The 18,629-nt window shown below is 41.1% G+C and overlaps 1 protein-coding gene across 2 annotated transcripts; it reads right to left on the bottom strand.

The window, feature by feature from the left end:
- Positions 1 to 1,250: 1,250 nt before the first annotated feature.
- Positions 1,251 to 2,827, bottom strand: LOC125499059 (uncharacterized). 2 transcript variants are annotated; one of them, XM_048647477.2, is made up of 2 exons: positions 2,538 to 2,827; positions 1,251 to 2,424 (listed from the first exon to the last, which is right to left on the bottom strand). In XM_048647477.2, the coding sequence occupies exon 2, from the start codon at positions 2,028 to 2,030 to the stop codon at positions 1,275 to 1,277; it is 756 nt and encodes a 251-aa protein (XP_048503434.1). In that variant the 5' UTR covers positions 2,031 to 2,424; positions 2,538 to 2,827; the 3' UTR covers positions 1,251 to 1,274. The 2 variants fall into 2 exon arrangements, with proteins under 2 accessions (XP_048503434.1, XP_048503435.1); XM_048647478.2 differs by having other exon boundaries at positions 1,251 to 2,421.
- Positions 2,828 to 18,629: the final 15,802 nt, after the last annotated feature.

Here is an 18,629-nt window from a genome sequence, read left to right as displayed (position 1 = left end):
TCAAAAGATCCCTTAGGAAGATAGACCACTTCTGCCATCTCATATTTATCAGAGCATTCCACATTTGTTAAGGCCCTGTCAATACTAGAGAACACCCTTTTGTCCCCTTCCTGCTCGTTGTTCCATGTGAAGTATCTTCTGGTTGTCTTCACATCCTCTAGATGACAATACTGCAAGCACTCCAGCATAGGAACTATTTACCCCTGCCTCACAGAAGCACCAAGTCTATCATTCATGTTGCTCAAAGCATTGAAATCCCCCATCAACAACGATGGACTATAGACACTAGAGCCAATCAGTTTCAAATTACTCCATAAATCTTCCCTTCCATTACCATCATTGAACCCATAGACAAATGTCCAATTCTAAATCTCACCACCCCTACGTTGCACCTGGCAGTGTATGAACTGGCTATGAACTTTCAATATATTCACTGTAAAGGATCTTGGGCACCACCCAATCAAAATCCTCCTATTAATATGACAACTATTATTATGCGAAAAACACCATCCTTTGCACACATTCAAGTATACATTCCAAATATTAGGGGTCTTCACCCTTGTTTCCAAGAGGCTGAACAGCTTGATATTGTGGGTAGCTAGAAAGCCCCTCACCTCTTTTTGTTTGTCTCTGCTGTTCAAACCTCTCACATTCCAAGAAAGAATATTATTCATGGGGACTAAGGAGCTTCCCTCCCTGTCCAAATACCTCAGTTTCAACCACCACCTCCATATCACCAACCTGCACCACTTTCACATCTTGTTCACCCTGAGTCTCTTTATCTGCTTCCATATGCATCTCTTCATTCTGAAGTGCACTAAAAGGATTATGTGTAGTTATTATAGAAGGCTCTATTACTTATGCCTGCCTAGTAACTGTTACAAAACCATCCTTATCAGGCTTTGATTTTTGTACCCACACTTTCCTTCCCACATTCTTCCAACAATCTTCACTGTTATATCCATATCCCTTACATGTATTACATAGAACTGGTCTCCATTCATACCTAATTTTCTGCATCACATTTATGCCATGTTCATTCCCATAAGTCACCTACTCAGGAAGAGTCTGCTTGAGTCCCACCTCCACCATCAGTCTTGCAAAGCTAAGCTTATCCTTAGCCTTCGCTTCCTGGTCCATTTTCACTGCTTTCCCCACTAATCCTGCAATTTTGAATAACTCCTCTCCCCCTAGTATTTTATTGGTAGGTTTGGTAGTTTAATCCAAATCGGCACTTTTTTCACCTCTTCCTTATCTAGTGACATATCAGGATCCTAGAGCTTAATAATTAATGGTTTCCGGTCGAACAATTGAAATCCCCCCGACATTACTTTCATACAATCATCAACATTATTGAAACGAACAATAAACATCCCATTCCCAAATAACGCAACCTTAGCTATCCCTAATGATCCCAAAATTCGTTTAAAATACCCTTCCATCACAGGTAATGGAGGATTAGCTCCAAGCACATAACACACCACAACAGAAGACCAATATTCAATCTCAGCTTGTATATAGTCAGATTCAACCATAACAGATGGAGTTATGATATTTACATGGGCTTCAGCATTCATCTGTGCTTCTTCCTCCATACGTGCTGCCCATGAGACCCTCCCCTGCAACTTCGTATTCTGAGACCCATTTCTAATCTTCTGAACCCATTCAGTTAAATCACTTTCCTCCCTCAATGGGGTGCCATTATTAGTACCTATCACCGGCGAACTCGTCGTAGCAGCCTCAGGATTCTCAACCTCTTTAGAACATTTCTCCAATACTGGACTTACTACTTCTAGCTCAGCTATTCCACGCAACTCATCAACATACCTTGTTTTCTTAATCGGAGAAGTCGATGGACCTGTTTTCTTATTCTTCCCTTTCTGAGCACTCTTTTTAGCACCTCGCCCTCTTGCCATGGCAACGACGTGGAAAAGCAGAATAGCTTTTCGCCCGTTGAGAGAGGAGAGAGGAGCTTTTTGAAGTATATATAAACCGCAACATTTAGTGACACCATTCATCAGTAATGACATATTTCAATACCGACGAAACGAAACACAATTCACCCAAGAAAATAATCCCTTAAAATAGTAGTAGACAAATAGAGAATGTAGTTTTCTACGATTGGGTTGCTTAGTGAAATAATACTTATCTCTTACATAGCAAAAAAAAAAAAAAAAAAAAAAAAAAAAAAGAAGTAGAAACCAATTATGCAACAAACAATGGCAATTCAAGAAGAAATAATAGGCCTATTCAAGAAGCTACAATCGACCAAAACCAAAATTATGAGCATAGTATTTTATAAATAAAAAAACGAGTAAAGTAGAAATGAAAATTAAGAAACATACTTCGACAATTTGGCAATCGAAATTATAAGACTTGCTCCAAGCCACGAAACCGCAAATCCGCAAAATCCTCAAATTGCTTCTAACGAGTGAGAGTAATTAGGAAAAGAAAATTTGAAATTGAAGTCTCAATTTTGGATGAAGTATCAGAAAATGAGCAAAGGAGAATCAGAAAACCATAATTCAAAAACATACCTTGACAACTCGACAACACAAATCTGCGAAATTCAGGAACATAGATTGCTTGGAATAAAGTGCGAATTTCTTCAATACTAGAATTGTGAATTTAAGGGTTTAGGAGTTAGCAATTTAAGGGGTTAGGAATTAGGAATTTGATAGAAGGAAACTGATCGAGAAGAATTTGGGAGTTAAATTACGAATTCCAGAAATTTCGATCAGATACCGCTTAATTTTGGCAAAGAAGGTTTTGAGCGCTTAATTTTGGCAAGGAAGGTTTTGAGCACTTAAGATGAGAAATTTTATATACTGCTTAATTGCTTTTGTCTTATTAACGACGACACATTCTCTTTTATCATATTTTTCCAAAGCTTTTGACGACATACAATAATAAGCTATATATGTTGGTAATATTCTATAACGACTAACTCAAAAATTTCTTGTTAATACTGATATTTAACGTCAAAAAATTAATATTGTCGTTATTGCTTAGTCGTTAAAAGCCCCTTTTCTGGTAGTGTAACAAGAGCAAGACAACCACCACAACAATAACACAACTACTAATTCCCAATTCACAAATTATTAACCTTTAACATTTTAGATACTTGGCCCTCAATTCAGGACCAACTATAAGTTCAATAACACTAGCTACACCATATAACTAGCATCCCACTTCATAACCATAATTCCAAACTCTTAATTCTAAATTCTGTAAACTAATTCTACATATCTTTTTATCATATAACTAACCACAACTAGCAACAACACTTCACAACAATGATGCCACATCAATAACATAACCTCAACCACAACAACAGAACCTCAGTAACCTAACAACACTACTACAACAAAGCAACAACAACAATAGCAACTCCACAACAACTTCACCACAACCACCACAACAACAACAATATAACAACTCCACCTCCAATCATCACAATTACTCAACAAGTCCATGTACTAAACACCTTCCATTTAGAAGCATAATCGTAACAACTTAGTGTATAAGTGTTGTTTAGGTCAAATAATACATCTCTTTTGAACCTTAGCATGCTATATCCATGTAATATATATACTCAATATAAACATAATAAAATACACATCGTAAATAAATTCATTTTATAAACATGCTTTACACTAGAAAGAAACAATCACTACCTATATGTATGGAAATCTCTAGGCTAAAACCAAACTATGTGTGTACCTTCACTAAGGATGCTTAAGGCAACGAAAGTCCTTAATCCAATTGATTAACTACTCCTATAGCTTCCCCTGAATATATAAAATGCTAAATATTAGTTTCAACAAGCTTATAGATATGAAAAACTAAGCTTAAATACAAGAGGTGTAATCTGTTGAACTTACAGCAACATATGTGATCTTTCAGCAAGGTTCTCTATATGAGTTTATGGTCTAAAGATTGGAACTAAAGCTTGAACTACTTTGTATGGATGCCTAGAAGACTTATATGTAAAGAAAGAAAAGTGGGTGTCTAGGAGGAATAAATAAGAGAAAAGAGACGAAAATCCAAAACAGGCTTTTATAGGCTGTTCTGGCGATACCCAAGGAGGAGGGAAATGTGATATGGGCAACGTCGGTTTCTTGGAGTTTCTGGCTTGAGGTGTTAGCCTTAGGTGCTGTATTTCATGCATACAATGGACTTTGAGAGATCGACAATTAAGTAGCTGCTAAACAACTTTCTTTGAGCATAGGTCTTAGCTGTAATTTCAGCTGGCTAGTTTTTACTATGTAAGCAATTTACCCTATTGAGCCACGTAATTCTTGGGCATAAATGACCATGTTAACCTTAAGACATCCCAAGCATGGCATATATCAAGTTTGGTTAGGTTCTGAGCTCGGATTCAACCCCGAAAGGCTCTTTAACTAGAAGTTCATCGTTACCCGATGAAACAATCTCCATATGATTTTCACAATATTAATGTTTAAGGCTCTCAAGGAATTTCTAACATATTTATTGGTTCTCAAAGCTTTCTTCATCACTGATAATGATAGTTCTTATCCTCTTTGACCTTTCTTAACCATTAAGAATGATATTGCTTATCCACAAGTTTTCTAAACCACTAAGAATGATAGTGCTTATCCACAAGCTTTCTTAACCACTAAGAGTGTTAGTGCTTATCCACAAGCTTTCTTTACCATTAAGAATGACGATTCTTATCCTCTTTTGTCCTAGTATGATGTTGGAGAGAATTCTATACTTAATGGACCAAAGCCTGATTAAGACTTAATATAAATAACAAAATATTTGAACCTGCTTAAACATTCAGGCTATTACACTATTAAATAATCTTGATATCATAACCTTATAGCAACCTCTTTGACCTTCTATATGACATATCAATGAAAAATGACAAGAAAATGCAAGGATACCTACGTTTTTTTAAAAAATACTACTAAAATAAGTTCAATTATTGCATGCTTGCACAAACCTTAAAATAACATGAATGTATCCGCATAATATTATGTTTAGACTTTAGTTGTTTAATTAGTTTTTTTTTTTTAAACAATATCTATGTTTCCACAAAGGAAGCTAAGATAAAGCCTTGTACTCCTTTAATAGAATAAAAGCATAACTTTTTTTAATCACAGATAATAAAAAAACAAGTTCAACAATAGCGTAATACTAATTGATGCATGTATGTAACTAAAATTGAGCACCAAATCACCTTTTTCTTTATAAAGCTTTCAGCAATTGATGATAATGTATTCCTAGAACCTCTTATGCACATTTTGAAACTCAATGAACATTACCAATATGCGAGACTATACCGGATAGAAGTGTGACTTAAAACTAAAAAAAAAATGTTTTATAATGATAACTGCACAGTTACATGAAACGAACAAAAAAAATACTCATCATATTTGGTGGCACATCTTTTTCTCTCTTGAAGCACTTGAAGTCCATTCCCTCCCATCCCGCTTAGGACATTAATGTTATTTTTAAGTTAGTTCAAGTAAACAGCAAAGGCACCACAAATTACAAGGTCGTAGCCAAACAATTGAAAATCTCATTCAAAGTAAAGGACCTGCCTGAACATATTTAGTAATTAAGGGAACAATTCTTTATGTATGTGTTTCGATGTTGAAACTATTGATGGCCTCAAGAGAAGTCCGCCAAAAATCTTGGGGAATAATGTCCTTTGGTGAATAGTTGCACAATAAGCAAATGTGAGCTACCCTCAAGGGGGATGTGAGGAAACCCCTCCGACACTCAAGTCAGTGTTTGTCCAACTAGGATTTAGAGAAAGAACTTAGAGAGAGAAAGAACTTAGAGAGAGAATGTACCTGCAGAATAGTAGTAGTGCGGTATTTATAAAGTACTATTCATATGACAGAGTGTGTAATCCTTTGACACATGTATGGCTATGACGCACTTGACAGGTGAGAAGATTCCCATAACTTTGTCGACTGCCAACGTTGTCGGACCCCGTTGGTGAACTTACTTGTTAGAGCTGTGGACAACGTTCGCCACGCTCACATACTCATTAATGTTCGTGGACTCGCCATTTTGGTCCGCTAATAGACTTGGGTTACACCCATACAACTAGCCCCCCAACATCATTTGGGGTCTTGACCGCTAAGGATGTTGTTGGTGGACACGAGCTACTTTTGCTGTGTTATATTTCTCGATGAGATTAATTTGTTGGATGCCAGGTGTTGCTGCAAGGAGTTCAAGCATTTTGAAAAGTTAATGATTACCTTTTCGAAAATCCCGCCCAATACTTTATTAGGTCTTAATTTCGTCATGACACTTGGCAGGAATCTGGAGAGGAGTTGGAGAGTTCTTTTGATCTCAGCTGTTTACCTGCGCATATAAACCAGAGCAGTTGCCATTTTTGGAGTTCTTCATCCTATGCTCAAAACTCTTTCTCTCTCGTTTCTTCAGTTTTCTGACACACTTCTTTATAACCAAAACTTGCATTGCTCGAGAAATCACCCTTCCTGTGCTCAAATCACTTCGAAAAGTTTCTCAATCTTCGAGTTTTTACTTTCCCGGTTTGGTGTGCTGAAAATTTCATTATTTCCCTACGAACATTTTATGGGTTTTTCTGCTCTTGGGGTTTCGTGCTTTCCCGGCGTTCTTTTGGGATTTTCTGGTTTCAAGCTGAGATTTTTTGGTGCGACTGCACCGTTTGAGGACTTTGCTCTCCTTTTCCGGCAATTTTCGTTCTTTACTTTCTCTTTTTTTCCGGGGATCCTTCTTTTCCAGGTATTCCCTCAATTTATTTCCTCGTTTCCTTAAGTTTCTTTCGCGTTTTCATCATGTCGGACCTATATGATTGCAGGGATGCCCTTAGTGAGGTGTTTATGACCGAGAGTGATCCTTCTTCCCCTTTGGCTGATAACGATATTGCTTCCCCTTTGGCCGATAGCGAACCTGCTTCTAGTACAAGTCTTGTAAGGAGGACTAGGTTGTTAGCGGATATACCCCTTACGACCGAGAGAGAAAAAGAATTAAGGTCAAAATTTCTTAAAGACCCTTCCACTCTGGAGGAGCATAACTTGACTATATATGAAGTATCTGCTCGCTAGTCAGCGTGGTGACAAGAAAACGGTTAGGGAACTTGCGCACCAAATTCTTGCTAGACGCTCTCTTAGGCATCGACCAGTCAATGTCGTTCCCGGCCTTGATGTAACCCCTCTTAGAGAGCACGCCTGGTTGGATAGCTTGGCGGATGCCGGAGTTAAGGTGTCGGCCGATTTTTACGACCGCTTACAGAGGTTTGCAACTCCTAACCCTCCTTTTATTGATTTAGGTGACGACAGTGATTCGATTGCTACCTTAATGGTTCGTAAAGAGGTCGTTTACCATCGTCGCACCAGTGCTCCTACGTCTTTGGCGATGCCTATGACTGGGGAATGTTCCCGCTCAAGCCAACCAGAGGAAGTTGTTGTTGGCCCGTGGTCAGATGCTCTGTGGCTGCCTGAGGATGCCACTGCCGGTCCTCTCAACGTAGAGATAAATGGATCGTGGCGCCAGGACGCCCTTTATCTTGCCTACCCGAGAGTTACTCGGGATGTATATCATATGCCCTTGGGATATCGGTTCATAGTGCCGCCATAGGGAGCCATTGTGACGGAATGTCTTCCCGGTCATGTGGCCATATACACCCTCCACTTCGAGTTTGGCCTTCGCCTTCCTCTGATTTTTCTTGGCGGACATTCTGAATGCGTTCAAAGTATGTCTGGCGCAACTGACACCCTTGGCGGTCTTGAACTTGATCGCGGACATTTGGATTGTACACTTTTTGGACTTCCCGCAACCGATAAACTTATTCCGTCACATACACTGGTTGAAAAAAAACGGATCTTCTAGGCAGGCGGGTTTGGGTCGCTTACTACGGCTGACAAGAAGATAATGGTTCAGCCTAAGATGACAAGTTTAAAGGGTTGGCAAGATCCCTTCTTCTGGTTACGAGAGCGTGAGAACTACCATGTGCGTCGCCACTTCACTGAGCCTACTCCTTATATGGAGCATCTACCTTTAGTGCCATTAACTGGGGAAGAGTTGGCGGCCTTTGATTATTTAGACACCGAAGATTACGACATCACCTATGATGACGGGAAGACGGTTAGGTTTAAGGAGCCCAAATATTGGATTCCTCATTCGAAGTACATTCTGGGGAATAAGCCTTTATTGACCGTCCTACTGTCGCCCACTCATAAAAATGGTAAGTGTTGTTGCCGGATGGGTCCGACATGATAAACATTGTTATAAGCCTTTTTATTATATATTTTTTTGTTTAATTGTTCCTTGTTTGTTTGCAGGTTTTGGCAATCTTGATCTCGATGTGCTCGGCATCGACGAAGACTTTCGGCCGTTAAATCACTTACCGCCTGCTCCTTCCAACGATTACGAGACAATGCATAGCATTACTAACGACCGTCGAGGGGGATAATTACCCCCGAACATCATTCGACGTCGCGACGGTGTAACTTTGGCTCGCGTCCCCGTTTAGGGCGCTACTGTTGCTGCTATCATTAGTGTTCCTCCATCTCCCGTTGTTCCTCTCAGATCATCCACCTATTGGCATGTAACCAGGGGTGGTGTTAACAGGAGAGGACCTCGTGAGCAGGTCCCAGCAGATACTGCCGCAAATAAGAGGCAAGTTGTGGAAGACCCTGGAAATTCTGCCGCTAATGAGATTGTTCAGGTGAAAAACCTGAACGTGGATGGTGCTCCGGAGATCCAGGAGCACATTGTCGCAGCCGCTGGTCTTGGACATGCTAGCGGCATTTCTTGGTTGTCGGGCTCTTATTCCTCCATCAGGGAGAAGATAAGGGAGTTGATTACCATTCCAAGCTTTTTGTCCAACCTGTCTCCCGAAGTCTTTTCTTGGTACCAGGAGTGGATTGAGAAGAAAGAGGCGCCGCTAAGTGATTCTATGACGGCCACTTTCGCTCGCCGGCCCTTCACTCCTTGAAAAATTTACCAGCCTGACTGGGACGTCCGGGAAGATGAGTCGATGTACACTGACATACCCGAGAACAGGTGTATTCTTGCCGACCGTGTTATGGCTGATTTTTGCAGGATGACATTGACATGATGACATAGTGACTTTGACACTATGACGCGACGAGAGGATACGAAGACCAAGACGTCTAAAACCTGTAACTGATTGTCCGAAAAAGGAAGGAGTTCAACGAGGCACTTATTCAGCCAAGATAATCGCTGATGGAAATAAAGTGCGTAAAGAAGATCTTGTCGTTGGAGCTTGGTTAGGAAGATGTCCTATAATCAAGGGACCGTTACCATTGTAATTATCTAGGAATTCAATAGCGCATTTATTCAGAAAAAGCCAAAGGAAAAAAGATACGGCAAAGGACATACAAAAGGAAAATCAATATCATTAGAATAAAATACTGGACATTTGATACTTAGAGAAGAACAACCTTAAGCTGTAAACGATCATCACTCATCTGTAACGACGGTCATTGATAGTAGATTAGTGGAACCATCTTCACCCGCGGTTTTTACCCACCTTCATTGGGGTTTCCCGCGTCACCATATTTGTGTGTTCATCCCTTTGATCCCCTTTTTGCATTTATTCCTTGCATTGACATATACATAATCTGGTTAAAGTGTCCCTAACTTTAATTCTGTCGTAAGAGGCAAATTTTAGCATATATAGTTTGGCGCCCACCGTGGGGCAGAACGAGATCAACTACATTTTAAGCTCATCAAACGGGAGAAACACCAATTCTTGACGAAATGCAGAGGTTATACGACCAAATCAGGATAGAGATGCTCGAAATGAAGCAAGCTAATGAGCGGTTAGCCACTGACTTCTCATCGTCACAAGAAAAGATTCAAAAGCTACAAGAAGAGCTAGCGTCTTCCAAAGCCTCGAAGGTCCGACGTCGTGCCAATATGAATGACATCCCCCTCATGCGGGATTTCTCTGATTCAGGTAATGCCGAATCCAAAAATGACACAGAGCTCGAAAACGAAGAACCCTCCAATGACGCAAAAGAGAATCATGGTGGGGGAGAAGCAGATCCCATGGTGAAGCGCATGATCCTGATCGAAAGGCAGAATAGGCGTCTCATGAAGCTCATGTCCCAGCTCCCTGGAGCTCCAACGCCAAGCATCGTAGAGCATCCTAACGGTTATACAGATTCTCCGTTCGTAGAGAGGATCTCGAAAGCCGTACTCCCCAAGAAGCTGAATCTGCCCGTCCATGTTGCTAATTATGATGGTTCGACTGATCCAGGCGAGCATGTCGCCCAGTACAAGCAGCGGATGTGGCAAGCATCAATCCCCTGGCACCTGGTGGAAGCCTGTATGTGCAAGTCTGTCGGAGCCACGCTTACCGGTCCTGCCCTCAAATGGCTTGGATCCCTGAAGCCCAATAGCATCGACAATTTTTCCACCCTCGTCAACAAGTTCTACGAGAAATTTGAAGGCAGTTGCAGCCTAGAGAAGCAGACGAACGACCTATATGGCGTCGTCCAAGGACAAAAAAAATCTGTTCGCGATTATTATAATCGCTTTAATAAAGAGTTGATTAGCATTAAAGACATTGACACTAAACCTGCTATTGAATGTTTCAGGAAAGGTATAATTCTGCGATCGAAACTCTACAACCGCCTGACGAAGTATCCGTGTCAGACGTTCGAGGAAGTTAAATCGCGAGAATTAGCGCAGATGAGGTTGGAAGAAGATGATGCCATCCTTAACACTATATCGACGCGTCGTGCACCAGAAAATCCCAAGGACCGGAAAGCTTTTGTCCCCAGAAAGAACAGTTGGCGAAACCATCCATACAATTGCTCGAATCAGGTAAACAATGTTATTGACGTTGTCGATGATGCAGGTAATGATGTGAGGACGGAGCCACCATCCTACTCAGACCTCGACTCTTATGGATTATCCGTTGATGTCAGAGGCGTCGTAAATGCCTTAACCAAGATCGGGGAACCCGTCCGTTGGCCAAGAAAAAGTGACCGACCAGAGGCGCAAAAAGATCAAAAAAAGTGGTGTCAGTTCCATCATGATCACGACCATAAGACAGAGGAGTGTATTGCGTTGCGAGAGGTTGCATTCATGCTCAACAAGGGACATCTCAAAGAACTCCTAAGAGACAAAGGCAAAGCGTCCTTCGAGAGAAACCCTGCGCAGTCCGTCCCACCTGCGTCACCGACGCACGTAAAGGTATTTAATGTCATTTCTGGTGGATCTGATGTGTGTGGACTAACATACTCCGCAGCCAAAAGGCTAGCAAGATAGGCCACCCCCTCGTCCGCCGTTTTTAAATATTACAGGTCAACAGAAGAACGCAAACAGGAAGCAATGGCAATTACCTTCGACGACGATGACTTATGCGACGTATAGCACCATGATGGAGTAGTCATATCCTTGACTATCATTAATTGCCTGTTGAAGCGAGTATTGGTTGATGGGGGCAGCTCAGCTAATATCATATTCAAAAGCTACCTCGAAGGTATGGGATTGTATGATGAAGATATTACTAAAAATCTACTATTTTAGTTGGTTTCAGCGGAGAAGTCCAACACACTGTCGGAGAGATCACGTTGCCAGCGTTAGCCAAAGGCGTCAACCTGCCAACCAGATTCAACGTCGTGGATTGCCCGTCAGCGTATAGCATCATCCTCGGCACCCCATGGATACACAAGATGAAGGCCGTCCCGTCGACTTATCATCAGACGTTGAACTTCCCAACCAAGTGGCGCGTCCAAGAAATAAAGGGCGAGCAGAAATCCGCAAGAGAATGTTGTAGCTCGTCGTTCAAACCTCCAAAGGCAGCCATCAAGCAATTAAAGGATGGATCAGCGCCCGACACGCCTAGTGAGTAGGACGTGGATGAAGTGATGCTCGACCCCTCCATCCCCGATTATGTCGTTCGAATCGGAGCGACGCTGTCGCAAGAAATACGAGGTCAGTTAATAGATTTTTTAAAGGCTAATCAAGATTGTTTTGCTTGGTCCCATGAGGATATCACAGGAATCAGTCCCGACGTCATAACACATAAACTCAACGTCGATCCCGATGACAAGCCAATAAAGCAAAAAAGACGCAAATTCGCGCCTGAGAGGAACCAAATCATCCATGACGAAGTCCAAAAGCTGATCGACACTGGAAAAATCCATGAAGTAAAATACCCAGACTAGCTAGCCAATGTCGCGGTCGTAAGCAAGAAGTACGGGAAGTGGAGAGTCTGCATAGACTTCACAGACTTGAAAAAAGCGTGTCCCAAGGATCCGTTCCCTCTCCCTCATATTGACGCAATGGTCGATGCGACGGCAGGGCACAAGCTCTTGACGTTCATGGACGCATATTCTGGGTATAATCAAATATTGATGCATTCGGACGATCAGGAAAAGACATCGTTCGTCACTGACAAAGGTATATATTGTTATAAGGTTATGCCTTTTGGTTTCAAAAATGCAGGTGCCACCTACCAATGATTGGTCAACCAGATGTTCAAAGACCAGTTGGGTGACACCATGGATGTATATATAGACGATATGCTCGTCAACTCCAAACAAGCAAGCGATCACGTCCAACATTTGTTGGAAGCTTTCGACGTCCTGCGAAGGTATGGCCTTAAAGTAAATCCTACTAAGTGTACATTTGGAGTGTCTGCAGGAAAGTTCCTAGGGTATGTCCTTACACAACGAGGGATCGAAGCTAGCCCGGATCAAATACAGGCCTTTATCAATATCCAATCTCCAAGGCACGTCAAAGAGGTGCAGAAATTAACCGGTCGCGTGGCCGCGTTGAATCGCTTCATATCCCGGTCGTCCGAGAGGTGTCATTTATTCTATGACGTCCCGAGGAAGAACAAAGGCTTCGATTGGTCGCAGCAGCATGAAGACGCGCTACAAGAACTCAAAAAATACCTAGCGTCACCACCACTACTGTCAAAACCTAGCGACGGTGAGACGTTGCATCTTTATCTCACTGTGAGCAATGTGTCCGTTAGTGCTATCCTGACGCGAGAAGCAGAAAGTCAGCAGCTCCCAATCTATTACGTCAGTAAGTCTCTGCTTGACGTAGAGACCATGTATTCCTCATTGGAAAAATCCATTTTAGCTATAGTTGTTGCTGTTAAAAAACTTAGGCACTATTTTGAGACGCATAATGTTGTTATTATGGCTAACTATCCTGTCAAGTCTGTCTTACGACGCCCCGAATTAACAGGACACATGAGTAAGTAGACAATAACGCTCAGTGGGTACGATATTCAGTTTCGTCCCAGAACAGCCATTAAGTCGCAAGCATTGGCAGATTTCGTTGCGGACTTTAGCCTAGAGCTAGAGAAGCTCTCAAACGACGAAATCGCACAATTTAAGCATGTAGACCACGAACCTTGGGTATTATTTGTTGAAGGATCTTCTAATTTTCGTGGCGCAGGTTTAGGTGTTGTGCTAAAGTCGCCACAAGGGGGCAAGGTAGTACGAGCCATTTGCTGCGAGTTTAGAGCGACGAACAATGAAGCCGAGTACGAAGCACTTATAGCTGGAATGACGTTAGCTGAAGACATGGGAGCAAAGGCGTTAAAAGTCTTCATCGATTCATTGTTGATAGTGAGCCAAGTCAAAGGAGAATTGGTACACGACGCCGTCTTTTTGTTTAAGAACCGGTACATAAGCTTGGCCCTGACCCTGGTAGTCACCTCAGCCTCGAGCAAGTCCAACTCGTTCTTTTGTCCGTCAACGGTCGCCTAGAGAGTATGGATCTCTTGACGCGACGACTCTTCCAACTTAGTCGCCTTCTCCCTTATTTGCTCAAGTTCTTCTCCATTTTTCTTCAGAGTCTCCTCCATCTTTTTTATAGTCGACTTGTAAGATTCCACCTCAGATTCCTTGGACTTTATATCCGTTTCAGCCTTTTCGACTCTCTGCCTCATTGACTGAACACCCTTCATCAGTGTCGAAATCTCCCTCTTCGCCATAAGGAGATGTTGGGATAACTGCATGACAAAAAGAGAATGCATGTCAGTTGATAGTTATAATCTATTGTCGAAATGTCGTAAAGTCCTTAATTAGAGTTGAGCGACTATACCTGGAATAAAAGCTATAACCCATCTAACATCATGCGAGGAAGAGTGTGTTTCTTTATCCTTTCCGCAGCAGTAGGAAAAAGAAATCTGTCAGCCTCTGGCCATATGGACCTGTCCCCATGGTTGTTTATGCATGTATGTTCTCTTTTAGTATATCTATCGTGATGGTTTTTTTCTATGCTGAATGAATCAGAACTAGCCAACTTGGACAAGGCGTCCGCTTTTGTGTTCTCGGCCCTAGGTATTGTCTAGATCTCGAAATGGTTCAACTCGGTAATCAACTATTTGGCCTTTTCTACATACTTAACCATGTTCGCATCTCTGACTTCGAATTCTCCCGTCAGCTGGCCGCTAACCATCAGTGAATTCGTCTTCAAGAGTATACTTTTAGCACCCACCGCCAAACACATTCTTAAGCCAACAATTGTCGCTTCATGTTTTGCTTCATTTTTCGATGCCAGGAAGGCAAACTTGATGGCGTAATGGTATGAATTCCCTTCAGGGCTAATCATCATACGATGCTTCCACACTGAAATCTGCCAAGGCTTGTGCTTTCATGGCGGTCTTAGGCTTGTACTGTATATCATACTTAGATAGTTCGACGACCCATTTCAGTAGGCGGCCTGAACTATCCATCTTCTGTAGGGCTTTCTCCAACGGCTGATGTGTTAAAACTTGGATGGGATGGCAGTCAAAGTATGGTATGAGATTCCTGGCAGTGATTATCACAGCCAAAGATATTTTTTCCACCAACTAATAACAGCTCTCAGGACCGTTAAGGATGTGGCTGATGAAGTAAATTGGTTGCTGTCTCTTCTCCTTTTCTAGGAACAACACGACCACGGCCATTCTGGGCGAGGCTGAGATATACGATTGCAACACGTCTCCGGTTTCTGGCCTTGTGATGGTGAGCAGGCTCTTCAAATGCTCCTTTACCGCCAAGAATGCCTTGCTTTGCTCCTCTCTCCACACGAACTTCTTGTTTCCTCTAAAAAGGGTAAAGAAAGGCAAAGCTTTATCTGCTGATTTTGAAATAAATTGAGTGATAGCCGTCATCCTCCCTGTCAACCTTTGTATATTCTTAATGCTTCTTGGCTTAGGTAGGTTGATAATGACTTGAATTTTATTTGGATTTCCATCAATCCCTCTCTTGCTTACGAGAAAGCCTAGGAATTTTCCGGCTCATACCCCAAAGACACTCTTTTTTGGGTTAAGTTTCATCTTGTACTTTCTTAATGTTCTGAAGGTTTCTTCCAAATCATCCAGATGTCCGCGATCACATTTACTCTTGACGATGGAGTCGTCAACATAAGCTTCAATACTTCTCCCCCTGTGATCCGCGAATACCTTATTAACCAATTTCTGATAAGTTGCCCCAACATTGCGAAGCCCAAACGACATCGCCTTATAATTGTACACATCCGTGATGAATGTCGTCTTCTTTCTTTCGACCTCCAGCAAGCTTATCTGATGATAGCCCGAGAATGTAATCATAAAACTTAATAGTGCATGACCTCTAGTAGAATCTACCAGCTAGTCTATTCTCGTTAGTGGATAACAATCCTTTGGACAAGCTCTGTTAAGATCTGTGAAATCCACGCACAGTCTCCATGGACCACTAGCTTTTTACCATGACTACGTTGGCCAACCACTCTAGGTAATCACGTGGCTCAATGAAGTCTGCCGCCAGCAGCTTATCAACTTCCTCTTTGACGGCTTTGTTCTTTTCAGCGGAGAAGTTCCTCTTCTTTTGCTTAATAGGGTCGGACAGAGGCAATGTACCATCACGACCGTATATATTGCCGGCATCTCATTCGCCGAGAACGCAAAGACGTTCGTGTTTCCTCTTAGGTGGGTTACTAGGTTGATCCTGAGCTTTGGGTCCATGTCTGTTCCGACAGCAACTGTTCTTGCCGTATCCTCCGCTAGCATCTCCTGCTTTGTTTCTCTGTCTAGTTTGGGTCTTGGCGCATCATCAGGCCTTGACTAGAATCCATTCCCTCCCATCCCGCTTAGGAGATTAATGTTATTTTCTAGTTAGTTCAAGTAAACAGCAAAGGAACCACATACTACAAGGTCGAAGCCACCACACAATTGAAAATCTCGTTCAAACTAAAGGACCTGCCTGAACATCTTTAATAATTAAGGGAACAATTCTTTATGTATGTGTTTCGGTGTTGAAACTATTGACGGTCTCAAGAGAAGTCTGCCAAAGATCTGAGGAATACTGTCCTTTGGTGAATAGCTGCACAATAAGCAGACGTGAGCTACCCACAAGGGGGATGCGAAAGTCAGTGTTTGTCAACTAGGATTTAGAGAGAGAAATATAAGTTATTTTTAGTATAAGAGAGAATGTACCTGCAGAATAGTACTAGTGGGGTATTTATAAAAGTATTATTCCTCTGACAGGGTGTGTAATCCTTTGACACATGTAGGGCTATGACACACTTGATAGGTGGAAGATTCCCATACCTTTGTCTTATTAGGCGACTGCCAACGTTGTCGGACCCCGCTGGTGAACTGACTTGTTAGAGCTGTGGACAACGTTCGTCGCGCGCGCGTCCTCATTAATGTTCGTGGACTTGCCATGTTGGTCCGCTAGCATACTTGGGTTATACCCATACAACTAGCCCCCAACATCATTTGGGGTCTTGACTGCTAAGGATGTTGTTGGTGGACGCGAGCTACTTTTGCCGTGTTTTATTTCTCGATGAGATTAATTTGTTGGATGCCAGGTGTTCCTGCAAGGAGTTGAAGCATTTTGAAAAGTTAATGATTACCTTTTCGAAAATCCCGCCCAATATTTATTAGGTCTTAATTTCGTTCATGAAACTTGGCAGGCATCTGGAGAGGAGTTGGAGAGTTATTTTGATCTCAACTGTGTTATTTCCCTAGGAATACTACAAGAGGGGGGGTGAATTGTAGGTGTAGAAATAAACTTAACTTTTTGCGGAAATTAAAACTTAAACGAATAAACAAGCTAGAGGAACACAAGGGATTTTTACGAGGAAAAACTTCTTGGGCCCAACAAGAAGAAACAACCTCGACCACTAGGGATTTTAAACTCAACTCTTTCACTAATTAGGCCAAACAACTTTGTTACAACCTAATTCTAACTCGAGCCACACCTTGAGTTCCTAAACTCAAGTTCCTGAGCCACTGTTCCCTTAACACAGTTCCTCTCAACTTCACTCGAAGTTTTCTCACCATACAAGCTTCACTCAAAGCCTTTTCTTACAGAACTTCACTCAAAGTTCCCTTACCCCAAAAACCAAAATACAATTGATCGAAATAAGCTTAGTGGAATTAGAGTAAGAAGCAAAGAACAAATGGCTATTATGAGAGAATGAAGGCACTGACACTTAATTAGTTAAACTCACTTAATTACTTAGTCAGACACATTTGGAACTTATCTAGACTTCATATTTATAGTGTAATCATAAGAACGTGGGATTAAAACTTGATTACATGTTAAGTCCATTAACCCATGATGTTCCTTCCCCTAAGGAACACGTTTCTCATCATGTCCCATGATCCCATGACTATATGAACGTGGATATATTTAGCCATTACTCCTAAGTAATAGGAGTTCCTTGAGCTTTATCCGAAAATCAGTTTTATAAAACATTTTTATCTTTAAAACTGAATTTTTAATCTTTAAGAAAATAATATCTTTTAAAAAAATCTTTCTAAAACCGGATATTTATTTTCTTATTTTCCGAAAAAAAATCTTTTCTAAACGATTTTCTTTTTAAAACTGATTTTATCATTTGAAATTAGATAAAACTAATTTCCTATAATTTAGGCATGACTTACTCAATTACATTTTAACCGTTACACTTTGCACGCCTAAGTCTAGTTCCTTTATAACAAGTTCCTTTAACAATTCTTTAGTGCCACTTAGTTTGTTCCTTACAAAGGAACAAACTCTCATTCTCAAATAACTGCCACTGTTCCTTACCATTCTTCTTTGTTCCTTTACATTGGAACTAGAAAATAAAACGCCTAGCTTCTTATTCTTCTTGATCCAATGCTTGCTCCAGTATCAACTATAGAAACTTCTTTACTTAGCCTTTGAAATCCTCTCTTGACTTCTTCTTGACTTCGTATTCTCCCAGTTCCTTTCATTGATACCTTAAACACATACACTTAAATAACTCATTAGTTCACTACTTAGTTTGTCTTTGTTTCTTTGTCATTCAAAACTAGGGTTCAACAATTTCCCCCTTTTTGATGATGACAACAAAGGTACAAACTAAGGAAAATAACAAATAATATAAGTGAATGAAATAATAAAAACATAAAGAAGAAAATGAAAAATAAAACACAATTATGTGAGTAACTGAATTTTGATTTTTCATTTACCTTAACCTATTTTTGATTTTTCATTTACCTTATCCAATTTTTTAATTTTTTCATTTTTCAATTTTTTTTCAAGTTATGTACAGTTTGTTCCTTAAATCATTTCCCCCTTTGTCATCCTCAAAAAGAACAGACTCTGCATGTATTGATGAATTGATTTAACACCTTAAGACCAATATACAAGCACCATTGTGGTTAA

The sequence above is a fragment of the Beta vulgaris genome, chromosome 6 (assembly GCF_026745355.1).
Source record: "Beta vulgaris subsp. vulgaris cultivar EL10 chromosome 6, EL10.2, whole genome shotgun sequence".
Lineage (NCBI taxonomy): Eukaryota > Viridiplantae > Streptophyta > Magnoliopsida > Caryophyllales > Amaranthaceae > Beta > Beta vulgaris.
Note: the sequence above shows the minus strand (reverse complement) of the source record. Positions and strands in the feature narration are given on the sequence as shown.